This window comes from Benincasa hispida, chromosome 11 (genome assembly GCF_009727055.1).
Source record: "Benincasa hispida cultivar B227 chromosome 11, ASM972705v1, whole genome shotgun sequence".
NCBI lineage: Eukaryota > Viridiplantae > Streptophyta > Magnoliopsida > Cucurbitales > Cucurbitaceae > Benincasa > Benincasa hispida.
This window is the reverse complement of record NC_052359.1, coordinates 57,264,905-57,282,423: the sequence shown is the minus strand read 5'-3', so window position 1 is coordinate 57,282,423 and position 17,519 is coordinate 57,264,905. Positions and strand designations below refer to the sequence as shown.

At 35.1% G+C, this 17,519-nt stretch overlaps 1 protein-coding gene across 1 annotated transcript; it reads left to right on the top strand.

Moving 5' to 3' along the window:
• The first annotated feature begins 8,340 nt into the window (after positions 1-8,340).
• On the top strand, positions 8,341-17,519 carry LOC120091176 (cactin). Its single transcript, XM_039049076.1, has 13 exons — positions 8,341-8,879; positions 9,014-9,105; positions 9,582-9,681; positions 10,150-10,221; positions 10,356-10,418; positions 10,552-10,692; positions 15,244-15,339; positions 15,655-15,939; positions 16,016-16,175; positions 16,250-16,380; positions 16,471-16,647; positions 16,752-17,018; positions 17,117-17,519. The coding sequence occupies exons 1-13, from the start codon at positions 8,535-8,537 to the stop codon at positions 17,234-17,236; spliced, it is 2,049 nt and encodes a 682-aa protein (XP_038905004.1). The 5' UTR covers positions 8,341-8,534; the 3' UTR covers positions 17,237-17,519.

Genomic DNA, 17,519 nt, shown 5'->3' with positions numbered 1-17,519 from the left:
AGCGTTGTTAATGAAATGAAGGAAGCTTTCTGGTAACGACTCCAGAATAATGCTAACCTGGCTGGCCTCATCGATGCTCGACCCGTTCATCTCTGCCACATTGAAGTGGACCATCATGTTCCTGTCTCTTATACACATCTAGATGTGTATAAGAGACAGATCTAATAGTCACCATTGTTCGGTCCAGAATTTGTTAACATCTTTAACAATTCTGTGTAAGTGTAACCCCTCATTTTAAACCCTAGAGTTCCTGTCTCTTATACACATCTAGATGTGTATAAGAGACAGGTTTAAATTCCTTGTAACTGAATCTAATAGTCACCATTGTTCGGTCCAGAATTTGTTAACATCTTTAACAATTCTGTGTAAGTGTAACCCCTCATTTTAAACCCTAGAGTTCGGCCCTATTAAGCCAACCTTAGGGAAAAGCTGATTAGGACAAGAGACTAAAGCAACCCTATCCATTTCTGGAGATCAAATAAAGAGTTGTGCAAAACTGCCATCCTTTAGGGGGACACCCACATGAGGCGATGCACAAACACTTTATCCAACCTAATGAGAGAGACCGAGAGATATGTTGTCACACATCTCGCTCCCACTTACTATGAACATTCTCTCCGTTCACCTTGGTATTGACCTACCTAAATGCCACCCGTAGGGGAACATTTCAAAGGTGCCTCGAGGCCGAAGATAGATCTCACGGTGTGAACTTTTAGGGAAAAACGTATAGAGGTTAAAGTGAAGTATCATATAACCCATTTACCTCCTACTGAATATTCTACCTAGGGTTCATTAACTTAGAAAATTTGGCTACTAATTTTAACTAAGTGGTTTGTTTAATTTGCTCAAAAACAATATTTTCTTTTGATGATTAAAAAAAGTTTGACTCAAATCTTATTAAACTCTTTAATAGACTTTCATCAAATTTGCATCCATGTAACAAATCTATCAAATTCACCTTTCCAAGTAAGTTTCCAGGTAGGGGTGCGACGTTTCCAAGTACCCCAGCTTAGCCAGAACTAGCCTTAGCCAAAAGGTCCCTTATAAATACATTTGTTACATATTTAATTTTTTATTAGTATCAATTTAATCCTATTAAACCGATTTAAAATATTAAATTTAGGTTTCTAATCTTATTAGAAATGTGATCTTAGGTCTATCTCAATCAAATTTTAAAATACTTTTAAAAAAATGATTAAAACCTAAGGTGTGCATGTAACTCTTTATTATTGATTTTAATTCTAATTTCATTAATTATAACTTTTATAAAAAAAAAATGAAACAATTAAAACCATTCTACATTGCTAGCTAGACATACATAAGTTATTTATAACTTTTATAAATAAACTTAAGGTAGTGTCATGTTTCATGCAATATTTATTCATTACTAATCAGCGTTTGCTACTCGATTTACTTGCCATTGATATCAATTGTTATTAGTATATGAGACTCGGTGCTTGCTACTCAATTGTTAGACTATCATGCTCATCGCGTAGTCGTTAGCTGCACGATCGCATAACATGCGTTACTCGAAGCACACTGCACGATCACATAGACTTTCATGCTCATCGCATAGTCCTAAGCTACGCGATCGTTGCTACACGATCGTTTACACTCGACACTCATTGCTCAACGATCAAAGGATTTGCTACACGATCAAATGACGAGGCTTCAAGGCGGGCGATTCAAGACCCGGTTCATCTGTTCAAACTAATTGACTCCAACTTTTGTAATATTTTAGCATTTCTTTTCCCGTTTTGAGATAAATTATCCTGGTCCATCAACTTTTATTAAATATGCATGTGATGCATGTTTATCTTATATGCCATAATGTATGTCATATAGTTTTAAAACTCACCATAGGTTATGCATTTTTTATGCATCATCTTTATATTATAAGAGTTATAATATATAAGTATGCATGATTAAATTACTTAAAGCATGCTCCTGCATCATATAATATAAGAGTTATAATATATGTATGCATTAAGCATCTCCATGCATTATTTATATTAGAAATGTTATAATATAAGGTTGTATGTTAGCATGGAATGTATGTTTAGTTCATTACCTTGTTATATAAAAGTTATATATTAGTTATGAATGAATATTACATAAAACATGACACTTAGGTTTATTTATAAAAGTTATACATACCTTGTGTATGTCTAGTTAGCAATGTGGAATGATTTTAGTTATTTCATTTTTTATAAGAGTTATAATTATGAAATTAGAATTAAAATCAATAATAAAGAGTTGCATGCACATCTTAGGCTTTAATCATGTTTTAAAAGTGTTTTAAAATTTGATTGAGATAGACCTAAGATCATGTTTCTAGTGAGATTAGAAATCTAAGTTTAATCTCTTAATTCGGTTTAATAGGATTAAATTGACTAATAAAAGATTAAATATGTAACAAATGTATCTATAAGGGACCTTTGGGCTAAGGCTGGGGTACTTAAGTCGATGGAAACGTTGCACCCCTACCTAGGAACCTACCTGGAAAGGTGAATTAGATATATTTGTTACATGCATGCAGTTTTGATGGAATCTGTTAAAGTGTTTAATAAGACTTGAATCAAACTTGTTTAATCATCAAAAGCAAGTGTTGTTTTTTAACAAATTAAACAAACCACTTAGTTAAAATCAGTAGCCAGATTTCTAAGTTAACGAATCCCTAGGTAAAACATTCAACGGGAGGTAATTAGGTATATGATACTTCACTTTACTTCTACACGTTTCTTCCTAAAAAGTTCACACCATGTGATCTATCCTCGGCCTCGAAGCACCTCTGGCTAATTTTGGTTAGATGCCTTAAATCCATGCTAATATACATTATATAACATTATATTATAATTTTGGTTAGATGCTTTGATACTATGAATTAAGCATATATTCCATGCTAACATACAACCTTATATTATAACACATAATATAAATAATGCATAGAGATGCTATAATGCATGCATATAACTCTTATATTATATGATACATAAGCATGCTTTAAGTAATTTAATCATGCATACTTATATATTATAACTCTTATAATATAAAGATGATGCATGGAAAATGTATAACCTATGGTGGATTTTAAAACTATATGACATACATTATGGCATATAAGGTAAACATACATCACATGCATATTTAATAAAAATTGATGGATCGGGATAATTTATCTCAAAATCGGAAAGGAAATGTTAATCTATTACAAAAGTTGGAGTTAACTTATTCGAACAGATGAACCGAGTCTTGAACCGCCCGTCTTAGCCTCGTCACTTGATCGTGTAGCAAATCCTCTTATCGTCGAGCAACGAGTGTCGAGTGTAAACAATTGCATAGCTTAGGACTATGCGATGAGCATGAAAGTCCACGCGATCATGCAGTGCACTTCGAGTAACGCATGCTATGCGATCATGTAGCTAACGACTATGCAATGAGCATGATAGTCTACACGATCGAATAGCAAGCGTCGAGTTTCATATAATATGTGATCGTGTAGCTAATGACTATGTGATGATCATGATAGCCTACACGATCGTTTAACGTGCATGCCTTGTGTCGAGTATCAAATAATGCGCGGTCGTTTACCCTCGAGCGCCTACACGATCATGCAGCCAATGCAACACGATTGAGTAAACACTTTACACGATCGCGTAGCATTAGCTATACGATCGTTTAGCAAATCCCACACGATCGAGTAGAACAATTCTACACGAACACATAGCTAAATCTAAACGATTGTCTAGCTTAAGCTACATGATGCGACCACCGTTTTGTCTTCTCCATCAAAGCGAACTGCAACTCTTGCCACTGAAGCTTTTTCATGAACAATTCAAAAACTTAAACGATCGCAGACTCTATTGTAAGAAATTATGCCCAAAAACGCAGGGGTCCTTACAATTAACTTTTGCAAACTTAAAATGGAAGCATTAAAAGAGATAACTATCTCGAAACATCCATCAACAATATCCACAAACATTTAACAGTTAAACGCATTGCAGAAACTTAAAACCTACCAAACTGTAAACGAAATTCAATATAACAAATGAAATTTGGAAATAAGAACACAACTTGGCTCTGATACCAATTGAAGGAACTCTTTTTATAGAGAACCTTTGAGTGGAAGCGGATCATCCAAATCCCATTTCGATTGAATGCATACATTTACAGTTAATAGAACAGATTATGCATCAGAAACTAAATTACAACATGCTACTGAAATAAAAACAAAGTTTAGAGATTATACCTTTGAAGAATCGTTCTTCAAGTTAATCCCTCGAACATACTTGTTCACGAATACGTTGAACAAGTCACGAACACCCTCAAACAACAGGAAACAACAACATGAAAACTCAAACCAAAAGTAGGACACTACCACTTAGTGACCTTGGTATTCTCGGTGTGATAATCCAGGAGTGGTGGGCTCTGGCTAATTCTGGTTAGAGGGAAGTTTTGAGTTGGAGGAGGAAGCAGATCGAGTAGAAGGCAAAGCTATCGTATAATAAAGTCTGTTGATCGTTTAATGAAACGAGTCTATCGCATAGGCTTTCAAGTTCGTGTAGTTACTTGATCGCTTACTCGATAGTGAAGATCACTTGGAATAATTAAAAACCAATTTTCATTTATCCATCTTGCTGCACAACCGAATAACTCCCCATTAAGGGTGGTTATGGAGAAAAAGGAGTTAATTATCAAATAATTAATAAATATAAAATAAATATGATAATTAACTTATCATATTATATTTATAACCGATAGTTTTAATATTGCATCATACACAATATATAAACCATAGTTCTTTTTCTCTATTTTATGGCATTTAATATAAATCATATTCATATTAAATTTAATAACTATGAATCTTATTCATAGAAAATATATTTGAATCATATTAAATATTTGTTCCTCCAATTAAACAATAATGTATCAAATATATTATATCAAGTATATCATATATAATTTAATTAATTTAATTATATCATATATAATAAATTTAATGATTGACATTTAAGTATGCCAAAAGGTGTTCAAAACGTTTTTCCAACTGTTGAATATTGTGTTTGTTTGCAACACCTTTTGAGAAGTTTGAAGTTAACATATAAGGACTCTTCTATTGATAATATATTTTTTAGATGTGGAAAAGCATATACTGTTACTGATTTTGAGTTGAATATGAGATGGATGGAGGCTACATTTTTCTATATTTATATGACAAAATCAATTACATATGAAGTTAATGTCACTGTGAAATCTATCATGGATATTTTCCATCACTGGTACTATTATTGTATCCACAAAGTAGTCCATAAAAGTACTACAATATCCACAAAAACTAAGGTATAATAGCCACAATATTAAACTAAGTCATAACTACATTATTATATATGAGAGTTTTTTAAATCAAAACTAGGGGCATAATCCTTGATTCAAGGAGAATGTCTTGTTTGTTTTGGAGAAACTTTCTTCTGATCTTTTGCATCCTTTTGGTCCTTTGCATCTTTTTGTTCTCTTGTAATCTTCTGGTCATTTGCATTCTCCAACATTTTCTTTGATGGTTTAGGTTGTCTTTTCGATCTAACATTTTCAGCATTCATTATTGTATTTGCCTTTTCTTGAATAATCTGAAATGTCAATACTTAATTATAAGTTTATACTTTTTTCCATGATATAATATATCATTGAAAAATAAAAAAAATAAAAGAATTAGATGTTGTTACTATTAGACTCCGACAAAAAATGACAATATTCTATCAGTGGTAGAAACCTATCACTGATAGACTATAATGACCAACACACTTGAAATCTAAAAAACACACTAGCAATAACCTACTATTGAACTAGATGGGTACCTCTTTTTCCTTAGTAATAGTGGTTTCTTCTATTTCTTTTTCTTTATCACGATTTTCTTCAAGTTTTTGTAGATACTAGTATACCAATAAAAAAAAAAAGAAAATGTTTTCAGTAAATTTTATATAGTCTATCATTGGAAAAAAAGAATAAAAGAACTACAAGGCTTTAATACTTTTACCTCTTTCTCTTTGACGTAAGTAGTTGCATATTCAACTACTTTATCAATATTAGCATCAATATCAACATCTATCATTTTTAGACTCAATGATGGAGGATGATTCTTTTCCAAGGACTCTTGAGATTGTCTTTCACTTTGACATTTATGTGGGACCTTCCCCTTTACAATTTTTGTTAGAGAATGTACCAAACTGAGAATCTCTTTTTGTCTCTTTTTAGACCTTCAGTATCTTCTTGTAAAGAAGATATTCTTTTTCCAATCTTTTTATCTTTTTCTACAACACATTCTTCTTCCTCTAATCTTTTCTTCATTATCTCTGTAATTTTTTTGAAGTACTCTGATGACATTTCTTTTTATGATGCAACAATAGGAATCATAGAAAGTTGAAACATAATATTTAATTAGTACTTTATACAAAATACCTTCTTTTATGAGTTTTGAAATACTCAAATTATCAGTAACATAGTTTAATGAGATCATATTAGTGATATGAGCTTATCACTAATAGATCCTATTACTGATAGACCAATATCACTGATATGGTCTATCTATCTGTGATATATGCTGTAATATAGGTCTATCACCGATAAACTATGTCATTGATATACTCCTTCCCTACAGTTATTTGAGTGTTTCAATAGATATAATGCTTCTATCACTAATAGACCAATATCATTACTTGTATCACAACTATTGATGGAAAAATTAGAAACTTACATTTTGTTCTGAGAATATGTTGTCATTAAGATCTTGCCAGTTTGGTTGTTTTGTTGTTTCCCAATTCAAGATTCTTGGAAAACCATTTCCTATTCTTTTTGTAAATCACTTTCTTTTTACTCTTAACAGATTTCTTAAAAAACTCTACGGTAAGACTATAAGACAATCTTCCTCATGGATAATTCAAAAACTTCTCCTCATCATTCAACATCTTAACATGCTTCCATTCCACACAATTATGGGTTGTTTTGGAATCAACAAGTTTTACAATAAATAAAAATTTTGCTATTTTTCTTTCATCATTGTAATGACTAGTAAAATAGCTAAATGCACTCTTAAGATTTCCTCTAGTGATGCTAGTATCATTTCTAAAAATTGCTTGTCTAATTTCTGAATCATTTTCTCCAGTTTCATCTAAAACATCCTCAAGAGGGTATTCATCACAATTTAATCTTGTAACCAAACAAAAATTTCTCAATCCAAACTCTATAATGTTGCCTTCAATGTTGAAAAGGAGAACATTATTATTAGTAGAGACACATTGTCTTCTAATCAAATGCACTAGTGTAAAGGTATTTTTGACACTTTTAAGCCTAGCAAATGCCCAAACGATCATTCCTTTAAATAAAGATAGACACATAGAATCTAAGCCCTTAATGATATGGTCTATCACTTCCAATGACTTTCAAAGTGGAATTCCAACTTTCTTTAGGATTTTTTTTTACTTATTTAAACAAAAAAAGAAAATATAGGTTATAAATATTCTAAAGTACAACTTAGAAATAAATATATACTAAATATATAGTGAATACCTTCTCTTTTTTCACATTTTTTTGCTGGGTGATTCTTCAAGTCCTGAGGTTCTTTTTGCCCCATTTTTTGTTGTTCACTTTCCATAATTGTTTTTCACTTATTAATCTGTTAAAATAGAATAAACACTTCCCACTTCAAGTTTATCAGTGATAGAGTTGATAACTGATAGACTTGAAGTAGTGGAGTCTATCAGTGATATACGCTTCTGTCATTGATAGACTTGAAATGCTGAAGTCCATTATTTATAGGGTTCAATGTTATTTTACAAGTATTGATTGATTCTCCCCTTCAAAATTTAGGGATGAATGGAAACGAAAAATGGATGCGTTGGAAGAAAATTTTCGTTGATGACGGATGTTAAAGGGAGACGTTAGGGTTTTTTCGATTGGCAGATGTTTGAGTTTTGGCATCGCCGTTTGAAGAAGATCGATGGGGTTAAGGTTTTTCAAACAAAAAAGGAAAAAAATAAACGACTACTGATGGATGGAAAGTTGAATCGTTGATGGATGCGAATAAGTACGCGGAATCTGAATCGTGTAGGATTTGATCGTAGGCTTATTACATTTTCATAGGTTGAACTCAAAATTGACCATATTTATAATTTTTTTTTGGTTAATGTTATATTTAAAATTAATTTGACCCAAAACATTATGTTTGCAAGGAGCCCTGTATAGGAATAAAAATTTTATCAATCCTGACCGTAAAATTAAAATTTTGATAACTATATTATTATAATCTAAACCAAAGTGATTTTTTAATCCAAAATAAAATGGAAGAGAGAGAGAAATCGGGTTCGGTTGTCGTATAAAGATCGGGTTGGATAGATTGGAAAATGGTACCCTAACTGCAGCTCCAAGTCTCCGATCAAATTCTCTCCGGTCGGTATTCACATCTCAAGGGAACTTGATCAACCATTGCACCTTCCTCCGTCAACCGACCGGCGACGTTCAGCAATTGAAATTATTTTCCAAGTATGGGTACCCATGGCCGAAGCAGTGAGCGGAAGAGAGAGAAGAAATCAACTTCGCGGAAACGCAGCAGAAGAAGGTCCGACGACTTTGAATCTGATTCCGACGACTCAGATGGCCGCGATTCATCTCCTGCACCGAGCTCCCGGAAGCGCACGGAAAGACGCGATCGTAGCAGAAGCAGCCACCGGAGTAGGCGACGGAGCTCCTCGCGTGGGCGGGATTCCGGTGATGATAGTTCAAATGATAGTTCTGACAGTGATGATGGAGGTCGCAAGAAGATTAAGTCTTCAAGGAAAGTTACCGAAGAGGAAATTAGCGAATACTTGGCCAAGAAAGCGCAGAAAAAGGTCCCATTGTGGTTTCGTTTTGTTTCCTTAGTGTAAATTGGTTAGTTTTGTTGATTTCTAGGGTTTCATAACTATTTTTCGTTGGCGTTTGCGTACTATCTTTCTTATCCACTATACTCTTATCTGTTGTATAGGCCTTGCGAGTTGCTAAGAAATTGAAGTCACAGACGGTTTCTGGTTATTCTAACGATTCAAATCCATTTGGCGACTCGAATCTGAATGAAAAGTGAGTGGTTTTCTCTGTTTTGCGTTTCCTAAAACTGACAACATTTTGCTCGGATTATACTATTTTACTTACCATATTCTGAATATAACTGTTTTCCGAATATTCACTGGAGTAATGGTGAATACTTGGAAGACCATTCGATAGATGGGTTCTGACACAAAGGCTCGACCAAATTTGTCCATTCTGGTGAATGCAACTCCAGTGCCCCTCTTATTGTAAATTGTAAAATAGTTCGATGAAGAATCATTCAGGTTTAGGGCTTTCTTTTTGTGTCTGTCTATTTTTAGACAGTTTTGGTTATAATTATCGGTTATTTGTAAGAGGATTATGTTGTTAGAATTTCAATATACTCTAGCAACAATTGATTAATTCTGTATTGATGATCGACCAGTGATATGATAACCTAGAGTTTCAAAGCAAAATAGAAGAATTTAGTACTTGATGTTGTTGCTGAGTCATGACAATCTGATATGCAGATTTGTTTGGCGAAAGAAAATTGAGCGTGATGTTACTCAAGGCGTGTCGCTTGATGCCTTTTCAGTGAAGGCTGAGAAAAAAAGACAGCGAGAAAGAATGGTATGTGCGTCTAGTCCCAATGCTAACCATTTTCTTTTCTTTGTTGTTGAGAAAATAAACTTTCATAAATGAAAAAACAAAGGTAGGCAAGACAAAAAAAGGCTGCAATAAATGGGAGCCAACAAGACAAAGATGGAACAAAATTGCAGAAAGAAAAACTTGTAGAAAAAGGTTTCAATTGTATTCACTTTTCTTGATGAAAGAGTTTTTGGGTTGCAACCATATTGTATCTTTGTTTATGTAGTCTCTTCTAGTTCTTAAATGGCGTAGTAACTGAATATTTTCTTATTTGTTTGTACTGAGAGAGATGCCCCAGATGATACCAAAGTTTTATTTTTCTCACTATTGATTGGAAGTTAATTAGATTCTCATATTTGGGAGTATTAGCGTACTGGGTTATCTTGTTTAAGTATGACCTCTGATGGTGAGTTACTTGTTTTCATTGCGATATTTGAAATCATGATGCAGGCAGAGATTGAAAAGGTGAAGAAAAGGAGGGAGGAAAGGGCTCTTGAAAAAGCACAACATGAGGAAGAAATGGTAATTAGAACATGGCACAGGAAGATATGTTATATTATTTTATTATAGTTGGGTAGTTCTGGTCAGTTCATATAATCTAAACTCTAAACTATGGTAGTTTTCTTTCATGGATTAACTCTTTTTTGCTGGTATAGGCATTACTAGCTCGAGAACGTGCTCGTGCTGAATTTCAGGACTGGGAGAAAAAGGAAGAAGAGGTAGCATCCTCACTTGTTGTTTCATTCTGTGTACTCTTTTATGATATTGCATGTGGTTATCCATTATTCGCTTCTGCCATTATCGTACATGACCCCTTGGACAATTACTCAGTGTGAAGTTTTTGGCCTACAGTTTCATTTTGATCAAAGCAAAATCAGATCGGAGATTAGAGTTCGTGATGGGCGTTCGAAGCCTATAGATGTGCTGTCCAAGCAACTGAATGGGTCAGATGATTTTGATATAGTAATTAATGAGCCATACACTGTATTCAAGGTAAATATCTCTCTGGTTATGATGCCGATGGTTGTGTTGACTTGTGCTTTCTGTTCAGTGTGTCACCAAAGAATTAAATTTTTATAAATTAGCGATGTTCTTCTTTGGCGATGATCTTTCAGGCAACCCATGCTTATTCTTTGTAGGAGCAGGAGAAAAGGGTTTTATATCTTTTAGAGTTATGGTCAAGAGTTTTTCTTTCTCTTTTTATTTTTTTTATTCTTTCATTTTCTGTCTCCTCCATTATTCTGAATGGGTCGGATGATTTTCATATAGTAATTAATGAGCCATACACTGTCTTCAAGGTAAATATCTCTCTGGTTGTGTGTAAGACCCATAGTTAGGAATTTGTTGGGATAATTAGTAGAATATTAGGATGAGCATATTAGTAAATAGCTAAGAAGCACAGACACCGACACGCGACACGGCAACACGCTAATTTTCAAAAAAGTAGGACACGACACGTCGGGGACACGTTATTTTTTTTTATTAAAAAATTAAATATATGTCGTGAAATAAATATATTGGGAAATATTCCATTTAAAAACATCATTAACAACCATACAACCATAGATAAGATGACTAACGGTCCAATGTCATAAGTCATAACAAGTTTTGGTAATTAGTTCAACACCACAAAAGTTACAAAACCACAAAATAGAATCAAAGAAGTTAAGCCATATTTTCTTCATTCTTGTCCAATGTCCTCTTAACTACTCAAAGCTTCATTCTGATTACCATCATCAGTAAAAACTATAGCTTCCAATTCTGGTTCGTCCAAAGATAAACTAGCTACTTCAAACATTCCCACATCTTCAAATGAATCAAATGAATCTCCAACAATGTTCCACATCTTCAAAAAAAACACAATAACCTAAAAGTTTTGGGTTTGGGCTGATGCTTTTGGGCTGCTAACTTTAGTTTTATAAGCTTTCATTGTTTTTTCTTTTTAATTTTGCAGTGCCATGTCCCAACCGTGTCCCAACCGTGTCCTACTCGTGTCGGAAATTTAAAAAAATAATAAAATATTCGACATGCTAGCTGGCGTGTTGGAGGCGTGTCGGTTACAGACACGTGTCCAACACCGACACTTGGCCATCTTAGGAGTGTCGGTGCTTTATAGGTAAATAGTTAGTAAGTTGGGTATTTTTACTATAAATAGAAGGAAAAGGGTTGGAGAAAGGTAGGAAGAATTTGGTGGAAATTTCCTTTGGGGAATTGAAGGAGATAGTAGCCCTCTTGAAAGACTATGGTATATTGTAGTTTCATTATTGATATTGCAATATAAATATATCTTCTATGGTTCTCATTTCTTTTTGTGTTCTTGAGAATTTCCTTGTTACGTAGTATCCTAACAAATTGGTATGAGAGCTCGTTCATTCTGGGTATATTGCTATGGGTTCGGATGCAAGATGTGATAGGCTTAAAAAGATGTTAGAGATCCTGGAATCAATGCAACAAACATTAAAGGATTACCAGCAAGGATGTGTAGACAGAGATAAAGAAGGAAAAGAGAGAAAACTAACTAGCAAATATCGAAGCAAAGAAAAATGAATTGACAAAAGAAAAGGTCAGAAAAACAAGAAACGATTGTCGCTGGAGTTGAACCTAAAATTCCCAGTGAGCTTATAGTGGAATGCTTATTTGTGGAAGGATCTTCCCAAATGTTGAAAGGCATCGATGAAGAAGGGAGGGTGTCTGTTTCCGCATGCTCCGTTGAGAGGAAATCGACACTAGAGATAGACGAAGGAGAAGGTGAATTCAGTGGAACCCTCAGAAACAATGTGGAGATGTCATTGATGGAAACAAAAGAAAAGAATGGAAGTAATGGTGGGTTCCATGGCAGTGGAGACACGGAGAGAAACAACAATTATTTGAAGATGGAGAGATCCAAGGAGAATGGTCATGAAGAAGATGGAGAGAAGCGATACCGGATCGTCTATGTCCATCATTGGCAGCGAAAGGTGAGATGGCTAGAGACAAGGACTCGGGGGAAGTGGAAACACCAATCAAATGGAGTAGAAGCAAGAAATAGGCGAAGTGATGAGTGAGGGAAAAGTAATCGAACAAAGAAAGAAAAAGTTGGAGAGAAAAGGAATGTAAAGAAGAGAAAAATACTGGTCGAAAAAGGTGATGATGGATGGACGACAATTGGACGGAAGAAGAAGAGGAATGTGTTGAAAGTTGTCGGCAAGAAAATATGGCTTCTGAAAGTTGCAAAGGACGGTTGGCCACCATGGAAAGAAAGACGCCAACAGTTCATTGGTTGAGATGGCAAGGAGACCGACGGATGGAGAAACAACGACAATGATCTTGTGCTTTCTGTTCAGTGTGTCACCAAAGAATTAAATATTTATAAATTAGCGATGTTCTTCTCAGGGATGATCTTTCAGGCAACCATTCTTAGTCTTTGTAGGAGCAGGATAAAAGGGTTTTATATCTTTAAGGGGGGTGTTTGGCTCACCAACATGAGTTGAGTTGGTATAATATACCAACTCATTGTTTGGCCCACCAACATTAAATGTTGGTGTGTTGGTGGAGTTGAGTTGGTATATTTTACCAACTCACCCCAAATCTCCCTTCCCATGTTTTCAATGGCTCTACCTATCGGCCACTATGACGCTTTGAGAACTAACTCTGGGCTCCGACAACCACTTCCAATGACAATTTCGGCGACAAAATCCGGACTCCGACAACCACCTCCGATGACAGCTTCGGCGACCAACTCCGAACTTCGACAACCTTCGCGCGACCAACTCCGACAACCAATTCTGACCTTTGACAACCACCTCCGATGACCCAACTCTGACGCTGTCTCTTATACACATCTAGATGTGTATAAGAGACAGACTCCGAGCTCCAACAACCTTCGCGCGACCAACTCCGACGACCAATTTTAGACTCTGGCAACCACCTTCAACGACCAACTCCGACTACAAACTCCAATGAAAATCACCTTCGATGATCACCTTTGAGCGAGGAACTCCGACGACCAACTCGAGGCTTTGACAACCACCTTCAATGAAAACTTCGACAACCAACTCTAATACCACCTTCATGCGACTAACTTCAGGCTTCGAAAGTCACCTTCGACTACAATCTCTAACAAAAATCATCTTTGATGATCAACTTTGACGACCACCTTTGTCCGACCAACTTCGAGATTCGAAAACCACCTCTAAGGACAAACTTTGACAACCAACTCCAACTCCAATACACCTTCATGCAACTAAAACCACCTCCGACTACAAATTCCAGCAAAAATCATCTTCGATAATCAACTTCGACAATCATTTCTGATTACTATAAGACTGATGACTGTTAAAGTATGTTGTAGGGTTGTTGATCTTATAAAAAATAGTATTTTTTCTATATTAAGTGTTATTTATACATAAAAATTTGTAAAAAAAATATTTTTATTTAATTGAGTTTACATATCAAATGAGTGTTTAGAATATTTAGACGAAAAGTATATATGTAGTTGAAAAGTATGTAATATATAACAAAAAAAATCAGAAAATGAAATTTTTTTTCCTGGAACATTTTCCAGCATAAATTAATGAAAAATAGAAATTTGTTGTCTGATGATCTCCAAATTTAGAGGAAATGAAAGTGGAACTGTTGAAGAAACGTGATGACATTTCATTGGCTGTTATGATGATGGGGGAGAGAAAAAATTCATGACATAGTAAAAATATAGAGCAAAAATAGGAAGAAGAAAAAGAAGATGATAATGAAATTCATGGAGAAAAATTAGCTAGAGTCAAAAGTTTTGATTTCGCTTTGGTTTCTCATTTTATTTAAACATACTTCTACTAGAAATGTTATGGGTTAGTTGTTGTTCATTACCCAAAAAAAAAAAAAAAAGAAAGAAAAATTTTAAAAATTAAAAGAAAAAAATTGCAACCCATATTTTATTCAAACAAGATGGGTAGAATTATTGAATAAAAAAATTTCAGAAAACTGCATCAGATATTCAAATATATGAACTCTGCATCCCAAACACAGACATACGAACTCATATCAAATAATTCTGCACCCCAAACATAGATATATGAACTCCATAGACACATAAACTTCAGAGATAGGTCCTATCTTAAGATCTATCTCAACTCTGCACCCCAAACAACCTCTAAGTGTTAATTGGTCAATAGTTTTTCTCTCTTTTTATTCTTTTATTCTCTCTCTTTTTTGTCTCCTTCATTATTCTTTTACAATGGCGGTAGCAAAGTTGTTCTTTTCTGACTTCCAGTAAGGGCTATTTAGACATGGAAACTTCTTGTCGTAAAGTGTGCTCGTTAATTCTTATTTCATCTGGACCCCTGCCCCACTTTGTTCCCTTTTTTGGTTTCAATATACTTCGCATGTTACTTATGTGAATGTTCATGAGTGACTGATGAATTCATATTTATGGATCAGATTTGTTTCTCTATTTTCGTTTTTTGTGGCTCATGTGTGGTTATTAGATTCTAAATGTTGTTTTCACTGACCAGGTGTGTATGATATGCATTCAATTAACTCCTCCTATTGGTTCTGACATGTGTGAAGCAGGGCTTGACTGTCAAAGAAATGGAAGAGCTTCGTGATGACATCAAAATGCATCTTGATCTGGACAGGGCGACACCTACACATATCGAGTATTGGGAGGTGAAAATATTTATTGATTTTCCTGTTTACATTTTGAAAAGCTTCTATGTTGAACTACACGCCTCAATGGTGTGTTAACAACTAGTTCTTAACCCCTTCCTTTGAAAGAGTAATACCTACACATTGAAAATTGAGAGTATGTTCTCTCTGTGTCCTTTGATTAGTTATTTAACAACTAGGCTTTAAGACAAATTTTAAAGTTGAATCATGTCTTTAGGAGGTTCAGTCCTCACTTTCCTAGTCTTTCATATCAGAGTAGGGTGTAGCATCTGTCTGGTAACCTAAGCAATGACTTTGATGTGTGCAATTTAACAGGCACTTCTCGTGGTTTGTGATTGGGAACTAGCAGAAGCTCGGAAGAAGGATGCTCTGGATAGAGCCAGAGTTCGTGGTGAGGAGCCTCCTGCTGAGTTGCTTGCAGAAGAAAGGGGTCTGCATTCTAGCATTGAAACCGATGTCAAAAATCTGCTGGAAGGAAAGACTTATGGTGAATTGGAGGCATTACAATCTCAAATTGAGTCACAGATGCGATCTGGAACAGCAAAGGTGGTTGAGTACTGGGAGGCTGTCCTAAAGCGCCTTCATATATACAAGGCCAAGGTATTCATTGTTTGTATGTCCTCTACCCTTCTTTTAAAGATAATGAATTAGGCTCACTTTTGTTTTTCATATGTAGGCTTGCTTGAAGGAAATTCATACGAAAAAACTGCATGAGCATCTTGTACGTCTTGAGCAACCTTTTGAGGATGATGAAGAACAGATGGAGCAAGAAGTCAAGGTGGAAACTGATCATTCTTTACAAGTAAAAGCTGATGATTATGAGCATGATATTGAAGGTATGGTCCAGAGTCTTTATCTTGCAACCCTAATTCTTTTGCCTAGAATCTAATATTATGTTTCCGTTCTCTAGAACCCCAAACATATTCACCCGATCTACTCGAGGAAGAAGATAACCAAGAGGCAGGATCATTTTCACCAGAGCTTATGCATGGTGATGAAGATGAAGAGGCAGTTGATCCTGAGGAGGATAGGGCCATACTGGTATCTCAAATTTTTTATTCAGTATTCACTATCTATATATTTGTAATGAATGCCAAAAGTTAAATTGTTTTGACTTGGTAAATTCTGCAGGAACGTAAGCGTATTGCTGTCTTAGAAGAACAGCAGAGACGGATCCAAGAAGCAATGGCTACGAAACCTGGTCCAGTAGAGGATAATTTTGAACTGAAAGCCTCAAAAGCCATGGGAGTCATGGAGGAAGGCGATGCAGTTTTTGGATCTGGTGCTGAAGTGAACCTGGATTCGCAGGTGCCCCGTCATTTTCCATTATCTGCCTGCTTTCGTCCTTGGATTGTTTATACTCCTACATTTTTCGACGGTGATCTTAATTCGTGCTTCTAAAATACATGCAGGTTTATTGGTGGCATGATAAATATCGTCCGAGAAAACCAAAATACTTCAACCGGGTTCACACGGGATATGAGTGGAATAAGTACAACCAGACTCACTATGATCATGACAATCCACCTCCAAAGATTGTGCAAGGATATAAGTTCAACATCTTCTATCCAGACCTTGTTGACAAGACAAAAGCACCGACTTACACCATTGAAAAGGATGGAAACAGCAGTGAGACATGCATCATACGGTTCCATGCGGGGCCACCATATGAGGATATCGTAAGTCTTCTTTTGGTCTGCAATTATGTCTTTTGACATCTAGTTTTATTATATTTATCTATACTTTAACTACGTAATTTCCTTTAATTCTATTACAGGCATTCCGAATTGTAAACAAAGAATGGGAATACTCTCATAAGAAGGGGTTCAAGTGCACATTTGAACGTGGAATTTTGCATGTATACTTCAACTTTAAACGATATCGTTATCGCAGGTAACACAAGGATAGTCATGGCAGCCATCGCTCACGATGGCACACGTTGCTCTGTTACGATCTCCTTCGATTGCTCAGTTGTAACTTCACCAACTAAATTAAAAGTAACGGTTGCAAATTTTTTCTTGTAAGTTGACGATATGAGTAATACGTTTACTTGCAAAATTTTTCTTGTAAGTTGATGAGTAATACGTTTACTGTTCCAAAAGATCAAGCTGTAAATACACAGTAGTAGGTCCTGAAATTTTTGAAACAATTGCATCAGCTTTCACTTTCAGGCATTCTTC